Below are 27,096 nucleotides of genomic sequence, written 5' to 3' on the forward strand. Positions count from 1 at the left end.
AGATATAGGTTTTCCAGTGGAGACCCAAGTTCGAACTCCACTTGTATCACTTTGGGTGGATGTTGACAATGAAGGATTTAAGCTAGCCCTTATACAAGGTTATCAGTTTGATTCCGAGCCCACCTAGGTTTTCGTCTCACCTTGTGTTTATGTCAGAGAGTTCTGCTCTTGTAGTAGCACAAGATTATTAAAATATTATTTATTTTTCAAAAAAAAATAAAATACTACCATAGAAAGTGTAGACAGAGAATCAATCAAAATATACGATGTATCTTGCAATTATTAAAATACTCACTTGATAATATTAAATTGTTGATTACGATAATTTTCTTTTCTATTTGTCAAGTTTATTAAAAAAGAAAAAGACTACATATGCACCAAGCTTCTCAATCCAAATTCGTTTTCTGCCTCCTACGCTTGACCAACGATGTAGTTTTTATATCATTAACCACTGAAATTGGAATATTTTTAAAAATTTATCATTCCTACTTCTCCATATCAACCAACATGTTACAAGAGCGATTGCTTGGATTGCTAGACACTTATTGTAGGATTGCTAAAAAGCTCACTACTCGAAACTTGAAACTTGTTCAAAATCGGCTCGTTTATAAATGAACCGAGCTCTAGTCAACATAAGCTCGCTAGAATTAAAACCTAAATTTTCATATCTAAAATTATAACTCAATCTCTCAACAGTCAACTTTAATAATAATATTCTCACTTAGTATCAATCCAACTCTATAGGTCTTGCAAATTGCAAGCATGAACAGCTAATCAATTCAATAGATGGGTTGATCCGGGTAAAAAAAGATTGCATTCGGTTTTTAGGTCCACTCGAACTAGCAGTGGGTCAAACTAGATCAACTTAAATGAATAGCACGTCAAAATAGGCCACTCTTAAAAACACTTAATAACTTAAAAAGGATTCCAATTGGCAAGTAACATTCATGGCAATGTCAACACTGCCACCTTGCTGACGGCACCACCATTATGGTCACTACAACTCTCGCCACCACCTCCACACCATCATTGCCGCCTTCTCAGCTAGGGCTCCACTGCCGTTCCACAAACCCTCAGTAAAGCGGGTGAACCTATTTTTATACCTTTTTTATTTCCCGAAACTAATTCCAATCTAATGTAAGTCGTTGCCTGTTCTAACTCAATTTCACTTTTACTCAAAGCTTGTACCGACCTGAGTTTATTTTGCCAACCGGACACCCAACCTGACCGCCCGTTTTTCCGGGAATACTCATATATCTAAGTCTGAAGGTGACGTTCTCTAATTTCAATATTCTGGTCTTGTAACTTATGAACTACTCAACAGAATCAATCTATTTATGAGTTCTGGCAAAATAAAACTTGAAAAACATACAAGCTGGCCCGAGCCTTTTACAAGCCGATCTGGAGCTCAAGATTTCAGCTTGTTAAGATAAACGAGCAGAGCCAAGCAGACTCATTTGAGCCAGAGTCCAAGCTGAAGCTGACTTTGCTAGCCTTGTGTGTTTACACACCTAGTGGTCAGGTGCAATGCACTTATCACTAACAATTGCAAATTGTAGAAATTATCATCAAAACGCTAATGTTCTAATTAGTTCATAAATTCCAAGCCACCAATCGTAACCAAGTCAAGTCAGGGTATGTTTGTAGTCTGAATATGAACTCAAATGCTATAGCATGTGCATCTACGCATTGTATGCCTCAAGCCTTCTTGCCACATTCAGAACCAGGGATGCCAAGTTGGATCCATCATGCACAAGTTTCTGGGAGTAAGAGCCGCTTCCACAAGTTCGGTTACACCTCTTTGCACCAACTGTGGTGGGTCCACTGAATTCTCATCCTGAATTCCCATCAAACAAAGATTAACCAAAATTCAAAGATTAATACATAAAGATCAAATGGATGAATATTTACCTCCTCTGCTATAAACTGAGGTGCAATCCCATTGATCCGCCCAATCACTTCCTCCACATTTGTGGTGATCTTTTGCCTAAATTCAACTGGGTTCAAACTACCACCGCCAACCACCGGAGCCAATGGCATTCCAAGAGGTCGTCTCCACGACCATGATAACAGTTCATCACGGAAGAACATAGCTAGATGATGCCACAGATGTTGACTTTGCTGTAATTCACATTAGAGTCAAATGAGCCCCAACTATTAGTGACTGTGACTTTTGAAACTGAATTTAAAAAAACAAATGTTGTAACTCACCTTGGGAGAAACAACAGCTTGAGCTGATGCACACATGGCAGACACGATGAGACCTTCGACACCAAAATGAGAGAAAAACGCCTGCAAATTTCTAGTCAACCGAAACGGAACCGGTTCGTTAAACTCAATCATACCATTGGCATCATACGCTGGATGAAAATCTGTTTGGAATATCTTCCCGGTGTTCTTAGCAAACAATATTTTGTTCGGAGACCTTCCGCCAATTTGTAGCATGAAAGATGTGAAACTTGAAAGTGCCAGCTGGATGGCAAACTGCTTCTTGAAAGCCCACATGTGATTTCCACTCAACAGTGTTTTGTACATGTACTGAGAGAATATGTTGTCAAACACATAATCTTTTGTGATGTGGTTGTAAGCTTGTAGACGAAGATCCACTACAGCTTCAGGTGATATTTGACCCGAAATCGCTTGGTTTAACTGCTCCTTGAAATAAGCAATTGGTTGGTCAGCCTCTTTATTGTTTCTTGAACAATGGTTTTCATATACCTCCAGAAAAGTACTGTATGTTAAGTCGTCTTCTACCATCCGAACCTGTAGAATACCAAAACTTGTAAATGTTATAACATCCTGATTTGTGAACATATATGTACAGATGTGATACCTGAGACCAAACAGGGATGATGATTGGCGTGTGAATGCTGATGTAGCGGCGTCTTGATTCTTTGTGCTTATCAAACATACGATTCATCACATGGAAAAGCTGTAATATTCTTTCATCACTTCTGGCATTTGGGGTCAAAGATGTTTGGACAATAAAGTGGCGTTGGGACCCGTCAGAGCCTATGAGAGTCAACCGACGGAAGCTGCTACCATGCCTACGCACGATCGGGATATCAGGCCCCACTCGGTCTAGTTTCACAGTATGATCAGGGGCAACTTCCTGCAGTCAAAATATTTAACATTAAGTTTGACGTAAAATAAAGAAAAGTAATGATGAGTATATTTAGGTTTCTAACTTACTTGATCAGTAAAGTATTGACCAGGAACCTCAACTTCAACCACATGGAAGTCACGCAACACTCGGCTTTCTTCTTCGAGTTTTAAAACAGCTGGAAAACGGTCTTCGACATTGCTTTGAAGAATATTTTTCCAGTGTTTAAGTCTTTCGGTGAGGTCAGATAAGGTGGCCGGGAATGTAGTCGCGCTTTCTGGATCAAGATCGCGCTCAAAATCCTGCTTGTATTCTCTTACAAACTCAACATGTTTGTTAACAGCATCTGCTGAAAAGCACGCCCTGCAAACACCTGATAGCTCCTTTTTAAGAGACTGGGGTACCTCTGCGGTTGTGGCGGTTGGATACTTGTAGCAACGGTGGAGTAGAGCATTAACCACCGCCAGCAGCCGTTCCTCTGGTAGTGTCACAAATCTTGAACCGATTTCTGTTAGTAAACTCTGTTAAAATGAGAACAATGTTAGCAGTTAGAAAAAGAAAAAACAGTTAGAAAATGTTAACAGATATCTAATTATGCATTTATACCTCAAGTTCACTAGCTAAGTTGCCATGCTTGCCTCTGAGTGCTTCCATAATATCTTTAGCAGCATCAAAAGCACTAGCAGCAGAAGCAACTAAACCCATAGCATAATTACGCCTTATTGTGTTCTGACCACCATCGCTACTGGTGGAAGGATTCTGCTGGTCATTACCGCCTTCAGTAGCTGTGGACCGTTCAGGTTCTTGACCCTGAGAGCCACCACCCTCGTGTGACCCAACCGGACCAGTTGACTGGGCTCCTTGATGAATCTGAGTGTCTGAAGCTGAAAAGCCGCCAGTTTGCCTGGCATTCCCGTCAGCTCCACTAACCATGTTTTGTTGCAGCCTTTGTTGAGCCATTGCCATTCTACCAAACTCAGATTTATTTGCCACGTCACGTCGCTCAAGCAAATACGTTCGCAGCCAGTAATACAACGCCTTAAAGTACAATATGATATAACTTAAATCGAGTTCAAGGAGTAATATAATATATAGCATATAATGTATTTACCTGAGGGTATACGGTTGCAACTTTTAGTAGCACTTTTTTGCAATGTGGGGCTTCAGATCTTTGTAAAGAGAGTAATAGTTGGGGAATCCAGGAAAGCCAGACCCAATGAGGTATTTGTTCAGCATATCTATCAAATGCTCTACCCACGGGCTCATTTGGAGTGTCAAAGCTGAGAAGGTATAAAACACGAGCAAGATGGCTTCTGGAATTAGGACTGCCAAATTTAATACCTTGAAGAAAACAACTCACAGCAAACTCTAACCAAATCTCATCATGTGTCTCTTTGAAGGCCTGTAAAATGATACATTGTTAGCATTGACGGATAAATTGACAACACTGGAAGTTAATAAATTAATAAATAAATGAATAAATAGATACCGTATCACAGTAGCTTCCCCAACTTATCCATCCTTTAGGCAGGTTCTTGAAAAGGCTGATGGCATTTGAATATGAAAGATTGGCTCCATCAGCATCACGCAGCTTCAATAAAAAGTCGCCTTTAAGTCGGAGAATTTCTGCCTTGTGTTTGACGGAAAAGTATTCCAGATTAGTACTGTTAATCAAGTTAAGACCACTTGTAAGCTCTCCCTTCATTTCTAGATATGCCTTTGCTTGCTCTCGTATCTTAACAAAAGCCTCCTGCACTTCCATGGTAGAGTGGCCATACATTTTTTCCAAAATGGTCACACAAACATCATGAAGACCCTGCTTGCGGGCAATGTGGGCAAGTTTATTAACGTTCCATGCCTTATCACGGTAACCAAGGTGATGAAGTGGAGAATTTGTGTTTGCGTAATCTTTAAATGCATCAATCACTGAGTTATACATTTCATTCCTCCACTGAAGCAAGTCATACCAAACAGACAAATTATCCCAGTCATTTGGGGTTCTAAGCCTCCAGGTTTCAAGAATGTCTTTTAAATCAGCATAAAGACTGCCATGTACACCAACAGAAGGATTTGCACTTAATTTGTTACCGTTAGCAATATCTACTAAAACTCGAGCAGATTCTTGGACCTCAACTAACTGTTGAAATTGCTGCAAAAGAGGAATTCTGGCATGAATAGACATCTCGGGCAACTGCCACCATTGTTCTAAAGCAAGGTCAACACCTTTACCAACTATATTCTCAGCATCACCGACACCATTTGCATTTTTTTCGTGTAGAGAAAAATATGCTTGGATTATACGAAGCTTTGGGGTTTCTTCAACTTGAGCCTTTGGAATTACATTCTCTCTCAGATATGCCCAATCAGGTTGCTTCCAGAGACTATCAAGTAATATTTCGTAGTTGTCAACAAGTTTACCGAAGTCTGTCAGCACGTCCCATTGACTGAGTTGACTGGCACAATGTAGCCATTGTTCCTCCCAAAGACACATCTCAACCTTGGGAACAGTGTTATTGTAAGTGCCTTGGGTTGCCTTAACCATGGCTTGGTAAAACAAACTCTGGGCTCGCTGCCAGTAACCATGTTGAACAAGTGATAGCCCGACCCGTGTTTCAGCGGTAATTGATCGTTTCTTCCATAACCCATATCTCATATCGTCCTCGTTTAGCAAACGGTAAAGTTCGGCTAGAGATTCGGAGCATTTTGTTTCATTCAAAAACAGCATCACATGGCTTTCTAGAAGATTTAATGCAATGTGCCACGCATTGTAAGTCTTTCCGATATATTTTAAGAGTTCACTGGGCATTCGAGGCTGTGGGTGACTTAATTGGAGTCCTTCTAGAAGAGCTTGTACAACATTTGGCCTGTGACCCTGCTGCTTTTTATGGTAATCTTTTGAGAAGAGAGAGATTATTGGCTTAGCAAGTTTGACTTGTTCATCTTTGCATAAGGTCACCCAAACAATGGGAAACACCAGCACCCATAAATGATATGCAACATTTGCATCTGTATGAGCGAGCTCTCTCAGTGGAATTACAAGATCACCAACCTGCAAGAGAATAAAAGAAGCTAAACAAAATCCCACGAATAAAACTATAAGTTGATACTTGTGAAGACAATGATGATACCTGAAGCCGGCTCATTTCACTCATAAACTTTGCATGCTTTGAGACAAGAGAATCAACTGTTAAGGGAACATCTTCTGCCACCTCAGATCCAGATCCATCAGTAACCATAGATTGTGCTCCAGAATGTTCTGGAAGGGAACCTGCAGCCAGAAGAGAGGTAACCTTGGCAGAATTTGGAGGAAGTGTAATCGGCTTATTCTCAGCTAAGATAGCAAGAAGAAGATCAAGCCCTTGTTTCAGCCAGAAGACATCACTCAAAGCCTCCCAGTCTTGAACTTGAATAATGTATTGCAACCGTGTGAAGAGCGTTTTCTGAAGAGACTCATGATAAAGGAAGAAAAATTTCATCCTCATTACAGGATCTTTTGCTCTTAAGCCTAGTAAAAACTGTCTCTCTACCTTCTGAAACACTTCTTGGCGTAAGGATAATGGGTACCTGTGAGTCAACCAAAGGATATAAGCTTTAACAGGTTCATGTTCATTCACCAATATGTTAGTATAATATTCAAAGTTTATGCTTACTTATTTGCATCTGCACAAAGCCCGTAGAGAAGCTCGAGATACTTCCGGTCCCACTCTTCAAGAGAACTTGTGGAAAAGTTCTGTTTGTCAACTTGAGAAAGCTTTTGAAGGAAGGATACGACTTCTTTTGGAGTAAGAAAAGAAACAGAAGTATTTGTTATTCCAGACATACCAAAGTCTTTATCAATCCATCCCTTTATTACATCAAGGATGCAAAGAAGCACTGTATGATCGGTTCCTTTTTCAGAGAGCAAAGAATTTAGAATTTGTGTTATTGACTTTTTGAAGTCAGGCACAAGCGTGACCCTTTCACCAATGAGTTTCATGACAGATTTAAGATTAGCAATCACCACTCCAACATCAGCACCTTGACGGGAAGAACTAACTGCGGAATCTGGATCTGTTCTTTGACCCTGATTCAAGGAATAATTACAAATTAGCCGTATACAAAAAAGCAGACTACAAGTATTCTATCAGATTTTGAAGACATACTTGTCTTGTATTGGATCCAGGTGCAGATGCCAAATCACGAGCCAGACGTTGGAGAACCCGAACCAGGTTAAAAGGATCAATGACACTCTTTTGCACTTCAGATAGGGTTTCTATAATATACAGCACAAAACTAATCATAGAAGCAGAGTTATCTTCACCAGCTGTTTGAGGAGCTGCAACAGATGCAAGGTGCTTCTGTATAAGCTCCTCAACTTTTTGGTACAATGCTTTAACATCCTGAGGGGTGCTAGAAGCTTCTGATGGAAAGGCAACAAAAACCATTTTCAACAAAGAGCACAACGACTTTCCAGCATCTAACATTTTATACTTGAAGCACGGCTCAAGTATCTACAAAAAGAACATTATTGATAATTACTGTTAGACCTTGAGCATATATATGCAAGGTGGCATGTTAACACACACTTACTTGAGAAATATGAATGATATTATTGCGGATGAACAAATGCGGTTGTTTCTCCAAAACTTTATTCATGACATCCAAACCCTGGGCCAGCGCAGTGGATGGGTCCTTTGACTGAGTTGGTGGAATGCTGCTCAGAAGCTTCTCCAAATAATTGAATTTTACATTAGCATTTGGCCACACTTCTAAAGCTTGCGGCAAGAGCTCTAAAGCTTGTTTATACATGAGACTTGCTTCCTTGTCTTTAGGCTCTATCACCAATGCTACCTGTTAAGTATATATTATTAATCAACTACCGACTGGCCTTATATGATTTTCACAAAAGTCTATATTTAAGAAAAAAAACACTAACCCTTATCAGAAAGTTGATTATCATTTCCTCCATTGCAGCATTAGGCTTAAATTCCTCATCTGGTTGTCCACTTGATCCTGGAGTTTCTATATTTGGAATTGAGGAGGCACCACCAGGTGACATGACACCAAGAGACTGAAGACCAGGCTCAACCTTTAATGTGGGCCCATCAGTAGACCGTTTAGATTCAGCACCGTTTGAACTCGGGTTTAACCCATCATTACTCTGACTAGTGCCTTCACCATCATTGACAATTTTCATCTCATTTTGTCTTTGTCTCTCCCAATTGACAACCAATCCAGCAAGTTCAATTGCAAGTCGCCGGTTCTCTGTGGTAGTATTATAAGGTAAACCAAGGCGACTGAGGGAATTGACCATTTGAGGTACAAACTGAGCCCTACAACTGTAGAAAAGATCTGAATGGCGAACAATAAGTTGGAAAATATGGATAAGATTTGGAATCGAATGTCCTTCCTCCACAAGAATCTTTTTTGTGTAGCGTATCCAAATTGGCATACGGGAATTATCACCAATTGGCAACCTTCGTGGAAGTGCTGGCATTAATATATCAAGGGCTTGTTTGACCAACATTTTATTCTCTGGTTGACATGTCCGAAGTAGGGCAACAAACACCTGCAAATTTAGTAGTGCAATTAGTAAGTTTCCAAATTTTAATCTCAATATGTGTCTCATATTCATGAATATACCTGCAATATAATCTTTTCTGGAGCTTGATAGGCCTCCAAAAAGTGGCATACGTTGACAAAGGCCCACTGCTTGCTAGCACTATCTTCACGTTTTAGGTGATTCCACCCAAATTTTATGAGTTCCTTTCTATGATGAACAAGGTCAGTTTGGAGATGTTTGAGAAGTGAAGTAGCAAGTTGTAGTAACTCTATCCTCAAAGGCTCATCATATTCAGCGGAGACCTATACAAGAGAAACAGATTAGCCTGGAGCCTTATTGATTTGAGACGGCATAATCTGTACCATTAAGTTAAACATTTAAGAAAAAAAGGGTTGGTTATTTACCTCTTCAGGAGGATCCAAAAGCTTGTCAACAATTGTTTTGATGATGGCAGGATCTACAACCTCCCATGTCTGCCCATTCTGAAATGCATGCGCCAGCATTGGAAGAATCAGCATTTGCATGATGACCACCAAGTGATCATGAGCCATTTGTTTTGATTGGAAGATGTTTAAAAAGTGCAAAAGGAGGGCTTTCTTCATACTGGGTGGGTAGCCCTCAGCCACCTAAATGAAAATGATACAATCAGACTTGAAACTATATACAAACATAAAGTCTTTATTCGGAAGATATATGAAGTTTCATATGCAAACATCAGCTTTCAAAGTAACCATACCTCAATTATGTAAAACTCCTTCAAAAAGGTAAAATCAATCCGTGTATGGTATAAGAAAATTGAGAGGATTTCAAACAGGACATTGACTTCGTTTGTGTTATGGCGTAAATAGTTTAAGAAGCATTTGACCAGCCATTTGCTCTCTTTCACCTGCGTTTTGTTATGACACAGACAAAATTAGAATATCACAATATGACAACCAGAAAACAAGTTTGTTATACTAACTGGCCAGGGTATAATACTTACTTGCACCAAACTCTGTTCCTGCTTATCCTGCAGCCGAGATATTCTTACAGGGGACTTCCACAAAAGAACCAATGAATCAAAAACAATGTGGTTACTTTGCAGCCATCCAGGAATGAGTTTGACCAATGTTTTTATAAGAGCAAGACCCTGAAAATAAGCATCTGGCGAAACATTAGGAGCAGTAGGGTTAGATGGAGGCTGAGCGTTGTCATCAACCACTGATGAAGTTTCTTGGGATCCCTGAGCCACTGATGCCTCAGCTTTAGGGATGAACTCAGCAGCGAATGCACTTGAGAGTATCTTCTTTGGTGACTTTGCAAGTTCTTCTCTCAAGGGCTGGCCAGCTTCTGACCGTATGATGTACATTAATCTGGATCATGCTCAAATGAACAAGCTAAATGAGAACTTCACCAAAATAAGGAGTTTAAACTTAAAGCTAAAATAAATTTGAATCCTACCGGCGGAAATACTTTGGTTCACACAATCGAGCAAGAAAATAATCTACAGCAGCTTGTGGATAACGATTTAAAAACTTTGTTAGTGGAAGACGATAGGGACTGTTGATCTCACTATAAAACTGTCCAGGTGGAAGAGCTCCTTCTAAATCAATAGTCAAAGTTACAAGTTCATCAAGAAACTTCCCTGCTGCATTTGGGAGCAAGTGAAAAAGCTCGATGATGGCTGCATTAAAGTTAACAGGAGTGCATTTAAATATGATAAAATTCTTACTTTATATATGGAAAAAAAGACCATCTTAATCATCAAAAAGACAAAAACACAACATACCAGCTGCTATTTTTGGTTCTTCACCGCTTTTCCAAGATTTTTGAATCTGTTGGAGTTTTTCCGGTTCCAACCATCTCTTCAAATGCTCCAACAGTTTGCCTCCCAACGCCACATTAAACCAATTTGCCAAAAGTTCAAGGAGGCGGGCCAGACCCTGTAGTAGAGGCATATTGAGATTCTTGGTATGTGCCAAGTTAACTAAAATAGGCCTCAGGCTGCTTTGTAGAAGTTCTTTAGGCATTCGCTGCTGCAAAATAACCTAAATTGCAAAAGACACCCAAATAAAAGGGAAGAATCAGTGGCTTAATACGATAAACACTAGTTATATATGGCACAACTTTATCAAAATGCACAAAATCCTACTTCTCTGCAGCAATAACCATAGTTATCTATAAAAGCATACCTGTCTCAACCCCTCTTTAGCGACGGCTACAATTTCTGATGTCCTGCTTGTCAAGGACTTGAAAAACATGGAAATGATTTTTGAGCGTAGCTCAGAGTGATTTTGTGTCCTAAAATCTGCCCACGCCATTGCTGTACATAAAAGTTCAATGCAAGCTGTGCGGAGTTTGGTTAATGACATGGCAACTTTAGGATTCATAAACTTCGCAACCCACACAGTCTCATCAGCCTCAGCAATCTGCAACGCCTCTTGAAGAAAGTTGACTAATTCTGGAGTCAACTTAAGAAGAGGAGGTCTCAAGGCAAGGCAAAAATTCAAAGCTGTCACAGTCCCAACCTATTAATACAGAAAGAAAGTTAGACAGCAGAAGCACACAGAGAAATCATGATTGATTAAATAGTTACAGGGAACAGGGAGTATGCGGTTGACCTGTTGGTCAACATTCTTTGACCTAAGAGGGCGCATTAGAAGAGACTGAAGCAAAGGCTGGTGTAATGGTTCAAGCAACTCAGAAACTTCACTACCGGTTCTACTAGCCAAAAGTGCCAAACAGGACTGCACTATTTTACTGACTCTGACAGTTGCATTTGTATTTAATAACTCTGAAGCAAGAAATTCAACAACTCCTTGAAAACTCTGTCTACGTGCTTCACTGTTTGCTTCATCAACATTATTAACCACCCGCAGGACCTGAGTCAGCACCTGACTAGTTTCTTCCTGCTCTTTTGCAGCATAAACAGGGAGTCGTTTAAGAACGAATACAAGCCCTCTTACAACTCGCATTTGGAAAACACATAAAGTCTCAACAGTAACTTTTCCCACTAAAGCACCAAGACCAATAACCCCACCCATTTGAGCTTGCCAAGTAGATCCATAACAGCAATGCAATAAACGAGGTAATAACTGATCAAAGATTGGAACCCTGACACTAGGAGGTGGTGAATAAACAGGACTCATTGATGGACTAGAAACAATCATAGGAGTACCGGGACCCCCTCTTGACATGAGCACATCAGCATGTTTGGATCGAGCTAGTAATAAAAGAGTTTCAGAAAATATATTTAGTGCATTGAGGGCCGCTTTGGCATGAAGTCTGTTTTCATCTGCAAGCACTTCCACCAGAGCATCTAGAAAGATCAGTGGGTCCAGTTCTTTTAGATTTGAGATGTTGCTGTTTCTTTGTTTAGAACTGTTGCTTGTATTTGATGACAGTAAAGGACCACCAAGAGGAATGGATGAAACAGGGGCATTAGTAGAAGAATTTTCCAAGTGAAATATGATTGCAAAATGGTGACAGATATTTGCAACGTATTCATCTTTAGGGTCAGATAAATCAGGCTCTGCACTAGCAGCAATAATGGTCATGAGAAGAATCTTGAATACGGATTTTTCAGCCATTAATTGTGTTTTGGTCTTAACTCCCAAGTCAGTCTGCAAGAGAAATTAATAAGCATCAAACTGAAAATAAAAACAAACATAGCAACAAAATTAATCATTTCCAGAGTAAGAAAAAGAGGCTTAACAGAAAACATTCAATCAACTCTAGGGTTGTATAATACTCAGCTCACTACAATGGCCTTCTTAAGGTCAAATGCTCCAAATAAGAAGAATACCTTAAGACTAAAATTAAACTAAATTTGCCAGACTTGGCAATTGCCATTACAATACTGTAACAAATGTTTTGTAATCCAAGTGTTTGATTGTGTTTTTCAAACGCGTAGAATAATCAGAATCAGATAATCAGCTGTAATGAAGCATGCTACAGAAAGATAGTGTGCTCGGATTTGATTACGCTGGTCATCATAATAATGATCAGATAACCAGTTTTTTGAGTGTTTTGACAATCAGATGACATAATGGCAAAACATGTAAAATGACCAAATGGCATTCTTATACAGCATTGAACTAACTAAAGTTAACATAAAACAGTTTATTTTTTTATGACTTGTTACAATACCTTCCAAGTTAACATAAAACAGTTTATTTTTTTATGACTTGTTACAATACCTTCCGTACAATTATTTATCAATCAATAAGTCGAAACATATGAACACCTACAGTAAAAAATGAAACTTAAAAAACAAAACAATATATTAGTATTAAGAACAATTAAACCATGCATCATGAAATACGAGGCAAAGGATACTGTCGTGGGCGGAAATTACTTAGACAAGAACTTGCCACAGTAACCATTAAGATAATTAGGGGTATTAGGGGTATTTGCATACTGTTGGCAGGGTGAGATACAACGTGTTTTGGTGCAGTAGGAGGGATCATGGCATCATGCAAATAATCAAGTTTTAAACTAATTGACCAAAAATATAAACGATTTCTAAACGGAACCCCAAAGACCCTCTTATTCTCCAACTGCAAATCAGTATAGCCAACAAAATGGAATGCACTGCAACATGTGGGTAAACACACTGCTTGTAAACAAAAAGAGAGCCACCCAAATTCAAATATATATATATATATATATACTAGAAAGGTGCCCGCGCGATGCAGCGGGATACAAAAATCTTAGTAATCATGTAACAATTATGGATGTTCAAGGTTCATTTGAAACCTTGAAAACGTTTAAACCAATCACCACTTTTGGTCAACCGATTTCTAAATGTTCAAACCATAGCAAACAGTTAGGTTTACGATTCATACCGAAAATCGGCCATATAAAGCCAAACATGACTGTAAACTTATTATCAAAGCTCGATGCGTGAACGAACCTTTAGTAACGATTCAGTTTAAACTTTCAACGGTTCTGTTTTAGTTTTCAATGATAAAAAAAATCGAACCAACGGTTTGCTCACGGTTTAACTTAGAAACCGTTAAAACCGAATAGAGAACGCCCATACGTAACGTGTTAATTTTTTTAATTGAAAAAAACTATAGCAATACCATACCCAAATTAAAGACAATAAAATGCTCATGGTTAAAAGTTATAATTATTTCTTAAATTTGCAAAAGTTGTGTAAAGTTGAAGGGGCAATGTTGTAACTTTTTCTATGCATATTTTGTAATGGACAAGTTTGCCCATATTTTAAATGCTTTAGAAGGTGGATCTTAGGCTTTACAACTTGTAAATTACTTAAAAGGTAGGTGTCTTAATTTGCCCATGTCTCATGTATTATATTTTATAGATGGATGGATGGATATAGATAGATAGATAGAACTTGTAGTTAAACTAACCTTCACATCAGATGCTTCCGATCTTCTCCAAGATGGATCAACCGAGGAGACCAAAACAGTCGATAAGTGTCTAGATATTAACACATCATCAGTTACACGACCTGGCAAATCAAGCTGTGATGATAAGCATACTCTAAGAAACTTCAAAGCTTGTTTTCTATAAAAAGCATCCATGCTACCACTATTGTTCATAACAGCTGCTATAGCAAGATTAATGCATCGATCCAAAGGTACCAGAAACGGAGTTTCAGGCTCAAATGTAAGAATTAATCGAAGTCCGTGCTCTGGGTTTTCCTTACACTCAAGTGCAAGTGGCTCTTTGAGAAACCGTCTATTACGGCCACCTAACTTGCCAAGTAGTTGTAAAGATTTACCGCCCCACGGGTACGGTGCAGGCCTTAAGTGGGACCATAATGCTAAAATCACATCAGACATCACGTTTGCCATACTTGGTTCAAGAAAATCAGGATTTAAGCTATCAATCCAGAACTCAAGTGTCCTTAACCCTAAGGCGACTAGTTCATCACTCCCATTAAGACACATTACAAGTGGTTTCATCAATCGAGGAAGGTGAGGTAACAATGAACTTAACCGCGCAGGGAGTGTTAGGCAAAGCTCAAGTAAAAGGTCTCTCATTTCTTCAGCTGTGGGGCCCTCAAGCATTGCCAACAGCATATTTAAGCATGGCTGTAGTGTGGGAATTAAGTCCCTCAATAAAAGCTCGAATTTTCCACCAGCTAGGGCACGGAACAGTGTTCTAAGAAGTTGTAAATAACCAAGTGGCCTCTCAACTTCACTGGTGTTTTTCATGCAGGCTTCCACAATAACAGGAACATGAGGCTGCAAAATGCGCTCACATTCTGCTGGACCTTTGGCCACAGCACCAAATAAGAACCGGAAAAGATGTAGAACAAGTTTTGCTGCAGGGGAGTCCGGATGTTTAAGAACATCAAGTTTGCTGCTGACTAGGAAATTAACCAAGACATCTGCAAATGGTCTGAAAACCTTGGGTGCTTGAAGAAGAGTAGAAAATATGTGCACAAGCTGTGTGTTGGATATCATGCATTCAAAAAGCTCTGGCATGCATAATGAGAACATATCCATGAGATCTCGAGGTTCCATAATAGCTAAAATCTGGGTGAAAAGATGGATCATTTCTCTCTCTTCATCTTTCTCCTTGAAGAGAGCTAAGCAACGGACGCCGCTCTTCAAGACACCAGAAGCTCTCCACACCTAATCAAATTCATTTCACAAGTTAGTATTAATAATCATGTTATTCGGTGATAGCATTTATTGTATAAACACTAAATAATTAAATACCTCTTCTTCTCTCAGCCCTTTAAATGGCTGGCCTGTGGCTGAATTAGGTGGGGTTGATGGAAGCATCTGTGGAGGTGTACCATGGGTGGAAGTTGAAACCTGTGATCGGGGTAGATGTGCGTGTGTGATACTCCATATTATTGTTTTCATTCCTAGAAATTAAAAAAGTAATGAATTATTAGGGATTGATAAATGATCATTTTGAAGTGAGCCTCTTTGATATTTTTAAATAATATGACATGAATAGAGAAAAATCATTCGAGATAATATTTAAATGGGGGATCAGCTATAAGTGAATGGAAGAAATTTACCCATAACCAAGGTCTTGATCAAATGCTTACAATCAATGACTTCTTTGGAATGTTCTACCCGAACCTGAATGTTTAGAACAGCCTGCCAGAAATTTGCATGTTCAATATGGTGTTAGTGTGCTACATTTTATCATGAAAATATAACATGATACACCTATACCTGGAAAAACAGGCAGGTCGGATCGGCCGTTTAAAATGTGATCATTTTGGTTCAGTCAGAATGGATTTTGACTAACATGGGCAAAGGTCAGAATGGACAGAGTAAAAAATTCTCAATTTGGTTCAGGTCGGAACGGGTTGACCAAAATGACAAACATGAAGGTTATACGTTGATTACAGTTAAATCAAGCAAATACCATATGATGAAAAGTGGCAAAAAACTTTGGTTCTTTTATATACAACATCTTATTTAAAACATTGACGAACATAAGAGAATAGATGAGAGATGACCAAATTGAATAAACTCTTTAAAACATTGATCAACATAAAAATAATTAGAACTGGACGATGAAAGTATTCACACGACAGCAGTGTTTTACAACATTTATATTCATCAATGTTTTAAAAGAACTTATTCAATTTGGTTATCTAATCTTAATCTCTCTTGTGTTTATCAACGTTTTAAAATAGATTATATCAGATGGTCCTTATAGAAGATCCAAAATTTTTGCCACTTTTTATCATAGGGTATTTCTTGATTTAACTATAATCAAAGTATAACCTTCTTATTTGTCATTTTGGTCAAAGCCCATTCTGACCTGAACCAAAATGACCACCTTTCAAAATCGCCCATTTTGACTTGAATCCATTCTGACTCAAACTCGTTTTGACCCAAACCAAAATGATCACTTTTTAAAACTGTTTGTTCTGACACAAACCCATTCTGACCCGAACTTCTTCTGACCCGTTTTGCCACATATACAAAACATCCCAATTTGAACATACGCAATTCATAATACTCTATAAAAACCAATTACAACTTGCGCCCAATTGCATGACCATTTGTGACTGGCGTGGTGTCTAAATGAAACCAGGGCTCTGTTCTATCATAACAAGAATTCATCAAGCACATATAACCAATAATCTATCATTTCAACCAAAGTGAAGGTAAAATTTAGAACACAAAAAGTAGTTGGAACAGAAAAAAAAACAAATTACCAGCTATATAACTAACGTCAAAGATTATACGAAACTATAAATGAAGTAATCTAAGCATCAATTGATCTGTTTGAAAACCAGAAAAAAGTCGTCGGAATGATGAAAGGATCGTATGGTTTATTAAAACACCGAATTTAGCAAACCCCAAGTCCCTAACGAAAACTTCAAGGAAAACCGGGACCAACAAGAGGCAATCAACTTACAATGAAGAAATATGCAAGCTACGATGTTGTTCTAGGGATGAAGGGCAAGGTGTGAAAAACTGGAACAATAATCAAGAAGAGGAATCGTCGCCTAGTCGCCCATTCTAGCCTCTCATTTTTAAGTTGCTGCTCATCCTGACCTGTCCCCAACTTTTACTCTTTTTCATTTAACCCAGAATGACCCGTTTATACTAACTATGCGAATGACCCAATATTGAGTGAATGGGTCTAGGCCTAGATACACCTAAGCTATGTATGTAATTAGTTAATATATTTATTTATCCTTCCAATATGTGTGTATGATAACTTATAGAAGATTTAGTGTGGTAAATTCCTGGGTCAACAAATATCTTGCTACATATAACTAGAAGAAATTGTATATGCAAAGTATGCTTCACAGCTACTGGCTACCTTTACCTTCTAGAGTGTACTTAACTTAGTGATAACTATAAGTATTCATGGTTAGAGTAGAATTGAGCCATCAAACATTTTCAAAGTCTTACATAGATGCTCGCCTCATACCATAAGAAAATTAAGAACCAGTGGGTTTTTATGGGGAAAAAAGGTTAGCATAATTAATACAACCTGCACTGGCAGCTCGAGCTTTGCTTTTAAGGTAGATCGTTCCTTTCCTTCCTCTCCATCCTCCAGAAGCTGTCATAGAAAATGATCACAATTAGTGGAAAGATGCAAGAGTTATCGGACTGGGGAAGAAGCAACTAACAAAAATATTATACAAGACATGATTATCTATATTATTTTTATTTCATTCTAAATTTTGTTAAGAAGTGTAAAGAAGATGGTTGTAGTGAAAGTAATGTTTATTACTTGAAGGTGTATCTAATACATAAGCCACTACACCTATATATACACAACTAAACCCTAGCTAACAGCCCATAAAAGGCCCATGGGCTCTATCTAACCAAATGGGCTAAAACCCTAACTAAATACAATTAACACTCCTCCTCAAGTTGGAGCATAGATGTTAATCATGCCCAACTTGTTACAAATAAAATCTATCTGAGCTTTCCGGAGCGGTTTAGTTAGAATGTCTGCTAGCTGAAAATTTGTCTTCACATGAACTGGTTGAATGGAAGGAGGATCAATTTGTGTGCCTACTACCCGATCTCTGATAAGGTGGCAGTCGACCTCAATATGTTTTGTCCTCTCATGAAATACTTGATTCTTGGCTATGTGAATAGCTGACTGATTATCACAGTATAGCCTCATCAAGTCATTAGAAACAACCCCGAGCTCTCTGAGAAGACGACGAACCCATGTCATCTCTGATGTTACATCTGCCATGGCTCTATATTCTGATTCGGCACTCGACCGGGAGACCGTGTGTTGCTTCTTACTCTTCCATGATACAAGGTTTCCCCCAACAAACACACAATATCCGGTGGTAGATCGTCGAGAAATTGGACAACCTGCCCAATCTGCATCTGAGAACCCTGATATTCGACCATCTCCTTCTTCCGTGAAGGCACCTACACGACAATGACCCTGATCAGAGTATAATATGCCCAAGCCAGGTGAGGTCTTAAGATATCTTAAGACACGAAGGGCAGCATCCCAGTGACCGGTGTATGGTGTAGCCATAAATTGGCTCAGAACACTGACAGTAAAGGAGATATCCGGTCGTGTGACGGTTAAATAATTAAGTTTACCAACCAGCCGTCTGTATCGCTCAGGATCTTTCATTGGATCTCCTTCCTTTGGGAGGAGTTTCTTTGTAGGAAGCATTGGTGTATCAACAGGTTTACAACCCAGTAAGCCACATTCAGTTAACATATCAAGAACATACTTTCGTTGGGAGAGAAGTATTCCTTGTGGAGAGCGGGATACTTCTATGCCAAGGAAATACCTCAGTCGACCTAAGTCGCTTACCTGAAACTGAGACTGAAGAAACTGCTTGAGTTCGGAAATCCCGACCTCGTCATCACCTGTGATTATAATGTCATCCACATAAACAACTACGATAATCCTCTTCCCTTTCTGGTGTCTAAAGAAGACAGAGTGATCGTAGGCACTCCGCGTCATCCCAAACTGTCCCATAACACTAGAGAATCGACCAAACCATGCTCTGGGAGACTGTTTAAGACCATATAGAGAACGACGTAGTCTACAAACTTTCGAGGCCTCCTCCTCAACGACGAACCCTGGGGGCTGCTCCATATATACCTCCTCCTCAAGAACACCATTAAGAAAGGCGTTCTTGACATCAAGCTGGTGGAGCGGCCAATGATTAACGGCAGCAAGAGCGATGCAAATACGGACAGATGGCATTTTAGCAACCGGAGAGAAAGTTTCATCGTAATCAATGCCATATGCCTGAGAATACCCTTTTGCAACCAACCGAGCCTTTAAGCGGTGTAGGGAGCCATCCGGGTGTAGTTTAACCGTAAACACCCAACGACAACCAACAATACGCTTCCCTTTAGGAAGTGTTTCAAGATCCCATGTATGATTGGACTTTAGAGCCCCGATTGGACTTTAGAGCCCCGATTTCATCTTCCATAGCCTGTCTCCATCCTGGGTGAGCGAGAGCGCTCGTCGCATTTTTGGGAATCGGGTAGGACTCAAGGGTAGTGGTGTACGCATGAGATTCAGGAGATAGGTGGGTGTAGGCAACATAGTCCTGAATTGGGTAACGAGTACATGTCCGGGGTTCCTTGCGAAAGGAAATAGGTATATCGGGAAGTGGGGCACCAGGAGGATCATAAACAGGTGTGTCAGAGGTTGGTGGATCGGGTAACGATGTAGTAGTGAGAGGTGTGGATTGCTCAGATGTAGGCGGAGTATCGGAGGGTATTTCGGGGTCGTGGCCAGGTTGTGAATCAAGAGTCGCTGATGTTTGACCCCTACCCCGCCTAGCATATGTGAAAAGCAGTGGCGGAGATTCTGTCGGTGGGTCAGAATCAGTAGAGATTGGATCGGTAAAAGGAATTGACACAGGAATGGTGGGGATGAAGGGAGATGTGAGTAAATCTAGGTCGGGAAACGGGTCAGAAACAGGAGTGGAACACTCGGGAAAGTAAGGAGACTCGTGAAAAGTGACATCGGCACTGGTAAAGTATCGGTGAAGTGATGGGCTATAGCATCGATACCCTTTTTGAACCCGTGAGTAACCAAGAAAGACACAACGAATGGCTCGAGGATCAAGTTTGATGGTTTTTGGACTATGGTCATGAACATAGGCGACACAACCAAATACTTTAGGTGCGAGAGGAAATGGATCATCGTTGGGAAATAGTATAGAAAACGGTGTTTTACCATGAAGAACGGTTGAGGGCATGCGGTTAATCAGATATGTGGCAGTGAGAACGGCATCTCCCCAAAAACGATGAGGAACACGTGATTGGATCATGATTGTGCGAGCAACATCCAATATGTGACGATTTTTGCGTTCGGACACACCATTTTGTTGAGATGTATAAGCACACGATGATTCATGAATAATGCCGTTGGTTTTTAAGTATGAAGAAAAGTCGGTGGAAAAATATTCTTTAGCATTATCAGATCGTAAAGTTTTAATGGTGGTGTTAAATTGGTTTTGAACATAAGCATTAAATTCTCGAAATATGGAAAATACCTCACTACGAGATTTCAACAAATAAACCCAAGTAGTGCGAGAATAGTCATCAATAAAGGTAATAAAATATTCAAAACCCAACGTAGATTTGATAGGGCAAGGACCCCATACATCAGAATGCAACAGTTCAAAACAAGAACTGACTCGATTGGGCACCCTAGGGGGATAGGGACGCCTGGTATGTTTACCAAGTTGACACGACTCACAATGAAAATTAAAAGACGAAAGTGGTAAATCTGGTCGCATTTGCCTCAGAACTGCTGTAGAAGGATGACCTAACCGACAGTGAGCCTCCCTGACAGCAGAATCACATAAGTTTGCTACAGGATGCGAAAACGGGGATATACGATAGAGACCTCCTGATTCAAAACCAGTACCAATTACCCGATTTGTTCCTAGTTCATGAAAAACGCAGTGAGTTGGGTAAAAGGTCACAGAACAGTTGTTTTGTTTGGTAATCTGACTCACTGAACAAAGACTGGTAGGAAATTTAGGAACAAATAGGATAGAAGACAGTTTTAGGTTTTCCGAGTTACTGATGGATCCTATGCCGAGAACGGGACATGAAGATCCATCGGCAAGACGTACTGGTGCATGGGAAACATTTTGAAGACTAGAAAAAATACCCCGATTCCCAGTCATGTGATGTGTGGCTCCAGAATCAATCACCCATGATAAGTCAAGGCTAGAAGGTTTACCTGAATGTGCCGAGCTGGTTTGAGGATGAGGCAACTGGGAGGTAAGAAACCGTTGAATAAGATCATGCTCCTCTTTAGTAAATGTATACATGTATGTATTTTCGCCCATAGTGATACACGAAACTGAAAATTGACTGTGAACAGTAACAAGTGCGGGTGGAGGGCAGGAACAGATTCCGGCGTAAACAGTTACTCGTCGTGAACAGTTAATCCCGGCAGCGAACAGTAATTCCGGCAGCGAACAGTAACTTTCCGGCAGCGAACAGTATTCCGGCAGCGAACAGTAACTTTCCGGCAGTGAACAGAAATCCCGGCAGTGAACAGTGTTTTCCGGAGTGAACAGTGTTTTCCCGGAGTGAACAGTGTTTCCGGCGATGAACAGTACCGGTGAACAGTGATTTCGCGTGAACAGTGCTCGTCTGTGAACAGTAGTTTCCCGGCAGTGAACAGTGTTTTTTCCGGCGTGAACAGTGTTTCCGGTGATTAACAGTACCGGTGAACAGTGCTCGCGTGAACAGTGCTCGGACAGAACAACAAGGCAGGAGCTTGTTTCAGATCTGAAGGCTGCTGGTGACGGCTGGTCAGACTCAGGTTCGGGTCAGATCGCGGCTAGGGTTTGGATCGAGAGCCGTAGCTCTGATACCATGTAAAGAAGATGGTTGTTGTGAAAGTAATGTTTATTACTTGAATGTGTATCTAATACATAAGCCACTACACCTATATATACACAACTAAACCCTAGCTAACAGCCCATAAAAGGCCCATGGGCTCTATCTAACCAAATGGGCTAAAACCCTAACTAAATACAATTAACAAGAAGCTTGACATAAAAAAATTGATGAATAAATTGTGTTAGGCATTTAGCCATTAAGGCATGATAAGGGCACTCCTCCACATCAGTTATTAGCTATGCTTAACTGGATTGAACCAAAAACAAAATCCAGTTCTTACTTCTTATAGACCATTTTCACCCTTTCTTTAAAGCAAGTAGGAACCGAGTGTAGCAAAGTGAAGTATACCTGAGGTATAGTACGCTTAAAGGTGCTAAATTTCCCAACAAAAGCATCCAATATTCGCCCCTACATATGAAATAAGAATCAACTATCATTATTCTGATTTAAAAACCATTAAGAAATTGCCAATGTGGGTCACCGCAACTCCAGAAAGAATAGCAGATAAAATTAAGAGGACATATAAAATCTTACCAGTAAGATCCTTGCTTCATCCATGGATGGTAGATCAAAACCTTTCTCAAAAATCGGCTCCACCTATACACATTATTAAAATAAACTTGGGATTCAAAGAAATATGAGGTCGGAATACTCTTGACACTTTAAACTGAGAGATTCAAGCTGATACCAGATTCAGCATTAACCGTGCGCATGTGGTGTGGATGCTGAGAGATAATGAAGCGTCATGCATATTACTCGAAAACAAGTAGATAATTCGTGACAGCTGCAACAAAATGATAAAACACGATAGTAAGACATGTAGCACATGAAATGAAGAAAACAGCACATAACAGCTCATCAGTTAATAAAGCATCAATATTGATAAGTATTACTACTGTCAAGCAAAAAAGGAAGCAATAAATGGACTTAGAATGTATACAAAATAAAGCATGTGCGCATCAATATTGATAAGTATTACTACTGTCAAGCAAAAAAGGAAGCAATAAATGGACTTAGAATGTATACAAAATAAAGCATGTTAACACTTCTAGAAAACAGATTAGAACAACCAAACTGAAAGAAGTACATATACAACCAGCTATCCAAGATAGTAAATGTGTTTTAATCAACTAGTTAATATATGTTCTGCTGCATATTGAAGGTAATCAACTAGTTATTTCAAAGTGCATACACCTCCCTCCTATGTATCTGCATTACATGTTACAATAGTCTCTTATGCTGTTCACTTATACCTCACGAGGCCATGGTCTAAAAAGAACATTAAGTGGATACATTTTCTACTACATTGAACAGTGATCTTTCCATTTGTGTAATTACTATTTAGCATATCTGTTTGCAGATAGATAAAGTAAAAGTTATGATGATAAAATGCATACAGACAATTGACAGAACTATAATTTTATTTGCTGAACTCAGTGTCTCAAAACAAACCACAAACCTGGGACAATGAGAGATCTCCCCGAACATGATGCACAATTTCTGCCAAGAGACTGTATGCCAATGGCCTCAGTGTCTCAAAACAAGCCCGGCCAATTCCCACAAGAACCCTAATATAGTTAACAAACTAATCAAATGATGCTTTAAACATTATGTTGAATGCAAAACATTATCTAAAGAAATTAAAAGCAAGTCATTTTATTAAAATCAGCATTTCTCTTTCACATATGTCCTGATCAGGGGCAGAACCAGGATCCGGTGCATTGATTTCGCCTTTTATAAGAAGTTTTCTAATTAAAGTTGTGCATCCTTTATCTCATAAAAGTTGCAATACTTTCTCTTAGGGTGTCAACAAAATTTGCAATACTCTTCTTTTGGGGGCATTTCCATTGAAAAAAATTGTATCTTTACCATAAGTTGGTGACATGGTAGCATAGATTTGGGAACTAAACAGCTAAAATAGAATAGAATCACTTAAAAAAAGTGTCAGGTATAAAATTGCAATCTTATTGATAGATGGAATGCATAGTTGCTTATTAGCAATAGTGGCTCACAAGAACTTTTAATTTTATTAGAGAGAAAATTTCATATATACCCCTACAAACTAAAAAGAAAAATAAAAACGTATAGGGGTAAATATGAAATTAATTTTAATGTTTTGAGAAAGATAATGGTGGCATGATTATATTCTAAATTGTTTTTAATGAAATAAAGGGTAGATATGATATTTTAGTAAAGTTTCAAAATAAGCATAGAATGGCCATTACTTGAATTAATCTATTGAAATGGGTAAATACGATATTTTAGCTTTTAAAGGCATGAATACATGATACTTTAAGTTTGGGTTAGATATACATGATATTTTATAAGTTTGTATGGGTATATATGAATATTCCCTTCAAAATACGTATTTTAGATGTTTGATGCCTATTAATCAAACTGTTCAAAAGAAAGAAATATTTTATAATCCATTAATATTTTTACAAAAAGGTAGGTCAGTAAAAGAATTAGCTTTTATTGAAATTTGTGGAAACCTTTTATTTGAAGGGTCCATATACAATGACAATGTGGAGCTTCAATGGCAAAGAAAATCAGATAACAAATTAGCAAGCTAACTATTTACAAAATATCAGTGTTACCTCTCTTCCAAGAGTGTATCAATCAGAGGAAATAAGCCCCTCTTAAAATCAGTTCCAAGGACATGTTTCAATGCTATCAACAACTCCTGAATGTGATAAGTAGATATATATTAGTTCACAAACAATGTAAGAAACAGTAAATTAAGGATAAACAGATCCAGGTCATGCTATCACCTTTCTAATGGAAACAGAGTCTGAACAAGTCACAAGCAGGTTCACAATGCTTTTGCATATACTTTCTTCATGTGGCCTGATATAATCAGCAAAGCTCTTCAAAAGGTAAGTCAGGAACGAGACCGTCTGCAACAATAGGTCCAGAAACAGATAAGGGGCTGTTTGGGATTCCTTATTTTCACCTCCTTATAACTTATAAGGAGAAGTCACAAGTTACAAATGTGTAACTTATCAACATTTCCTCTCACATAATAAGGAAACCCAAACACTTTCTTTTAACTTATCATAAGTCATAAGCTATAAGGAGGTAAAAATAAGGGATTCCCAAACACCCCCTTAGTATGCGTGATTATACGAGAGGTACAATGGTTCAAATATGAGTTAGGGAGGATGAATACAAAGATGATCCCAATAATTTACCTTAACTTGAGCCCCCTTAAGCTCTGTGAAGTGGGTCTTCAAATGTGGAGGAACCTTGTCAGGACCCGGGACTGAGATAGCAGAAACCATCAATGGCAATAACTGAGGGATATTAGTCTGAACAAGCCGGTTATACAACTGAAAGAGAAACATAACCACCAACGGACTCTCTGTCACAATCTTAAACGACCGGGTACTTGGATTAAGTTGCCCCGACCCAACGCTTGAGGCAGTTGAAGATCCAACTTGATCTGAAATGTCCATTGGCTTTACATCTTCACCACCAAGAGAAGGTAACGCTGACATTGATGATGGTGGTGGCATTGCTGGAGCCACAATTGCTCCACTTTCAAAGAAATGGCTAACCGTGAACCTAAAGTTCTGGTAAATTTTACACACAAAGTCAAGGAAAGGCTGCACTTCAGTCTCCTGGGTTGGTCTGAAATTCCGCAAAAGATCAAATATAATGCGAATGCAAATCAAGCCATTATCCTCGTTATCGGTGGTAAGAACATGCATGGCAACTTTTAACAACTCTTGAACAAAAGGCCTTAGCACTTCACTATGAGGTAGTCGATTAAGGATTTCAATAACAATGTTTCGCAACTTATGCTCTGGGCTGTCCGTAAACTGCGGCTTTGTTAGATTACACAGAATCCCAGAAAACGGTCGGAAGTAACACTTTAGGAAATTTAAGTACTCCCCGGTGTGCGTAATTTCCAAACTATCCCTTACCTCCAATATCATTTGAAGCCTATTTTGAATAGCTGTGACATATAGAAAAACAATAATCAAAACACAATTACTTTATATTTCACACAACACAATCATGCAACCATTAAACCTTCTTATCATCACTTTAAATGATACATTTTCTTCCAGTAACAAATTTATTGCACATAAACTAATTTAAACTTTGTAACAATTCCTATAGAGCAATTTGTTTAGTGAAACTATGAAACTCATTACCAAGCCATTAAACTTAAAGAATCATCTCAAAACCTTCTTATGATCACTTTAATTATTCATTTTCTTCCAGTGCCTTAGTTTATTACATATAACTAATTTAAACTTTGTAACAAATTCTACAAATTCCTATATAGCAATTCAAGTTTAGCAAAACTAGGGCTAGGAAAATCGTTACCAAGCCATTAAACTCAAATAATTATCTCGAAACCTGCTTATTATCACATTAAATCACTCATTTTCTTCCAGTGTCTTAGTTTATTACATGTAACAAAATTAAACTTTGTAACAAATTCTACAAATTAATATAGCAATTCAAATTAGTGAAACTAGGGCTAGAAAACTCAATACTAAATATTAAACTCAATTATTCATCTCAAAACTTTCATTATTTGTGTGTGAGTGAGTGCGTATGTGTGTGTTAATTTGATCAACGCAAAAATCACACACATACAGAACTGATAATCCAAATGACGAATTTATATAATTTCAAAACGATTAAACGACGTCGTGTTCGTGTGTTAAACTGTTAATAATAGAACGATAGAATAATTACGTAAATCAGGCTCCATGAGATGGCGAGAATGCTGCTCGAAATTCTGAATTGGACTCATGACGTAATAAACCCTAGCTTCACTCCTAAACGCGCCTTCGTACTCGAGACTGTAATTGAAACTGTAATTGAAATTGAATCCTATGGCAAAATTACTGCGAATTTTGCTTCTGTAGTTGCTAGTGAGATTACAACTGCACGAAATTAGGTTTTGCAGAGGTTGATTGCAGTGATATGGTGATCATTCATTCATTCAAGCAGGTCTCTAGCCCTGCTACTCGTACTCGTACTCGTACTCGTACTCGCACTCGCACTCGCACTCGCACTTCCTAGGCCCTCGGGAAATTTATAGAACGAATGAAGAAGCTTCAGTTATGATTATTTCGGGAATGTTGCATAAATGGTCCTTTTAACTTGTACGGTTTACT

General features: G+C 38.9%; 1 protein-coding gene across 1 annotated transcript; it reads right to left on the reverse strand.

Moving 5' to 3' along the window:
• Nucleotides 1-1,695: 1,695 nt before the first annotated feature.
• Nucleotides 1,696-26,747, reverse strand: LOC143580413 (uncharacterized). Its single transcript, XM_077063441.1, has 33 exons — nucleotides 26,672-26,747; nucleotides 25,150-25,916; nucleotides 24,730-24,855; nucleotides 24,556-24,641; nucleotides 23,418-23,526; nucleotides 22,647-22,742; nucleotides 22,493-22,555; nucleotides 22,307-22,366; nucleotides 17,580-17,648; nucleotides 15,634-15,715; nucleotides 15,323-15,474; nucleotides 14,003-15,235; nucleotides 11,246-12,247; nucleotides 10,817-11,152; nucleotides 10,414-10,672; nucleotides 10,086-10,308; nucleotides 9,628-9,997; nucleotides 9,382-9,531; nucleotides 9,050-9,271; nucleotides 8,726-8,947; nucleotides 8,019-8,651; nucleotides 7,673-7,933; nucleotides 7,246-7,593; nucleotides 6,754-7,166; nucleotides 6,232-6,667; nucleotides 4,593-6,152; nucleotides 4,215-4,505; nucleotides 3,710-4,141; nucleotides 3,193-3,624; nucleotides 2,834-3,112; nucleotides 2,212-2,763; nucleotides 1,912-2,121; nucleotides 1,696-1,837 (listed from the first exon to the last, which is right to left on the reverse strand). The coding sequence occupies exons 1-33, from the start codon at nucleotides 26,727-26,729 to the stop codon at nucleotides 1,718-1,720; spliced, it is 11,652 nt and encodes a 3,883-aa protein (XP_076919556.1). The 5' UTR covers nucleotides 26,730-26,747; the 3' UTR covers nucleotides 1,696-1,717.
• Nucleotides 26,748-27,096: the final 349 nt, after the last annotated feature.

The sequence above is a fragment of the Bidens hawaiensis genome, unplaced genomic scaffold (assembly GCF_021521415.1).
Source record: "Bidens hawaiensis isolate Kalapana, Puna unplaced genomic scaffold, B.hawaiensis_p1.1 tig00030470_1, whole genome shotgun sequence".
NCBI classification, from domain to species: Eukaryota; Viridiplantae; Streptophyta; class Magnoliopsida; order Asterales; family Asteraceae; genus Bidens; species Bidens hawaiensis.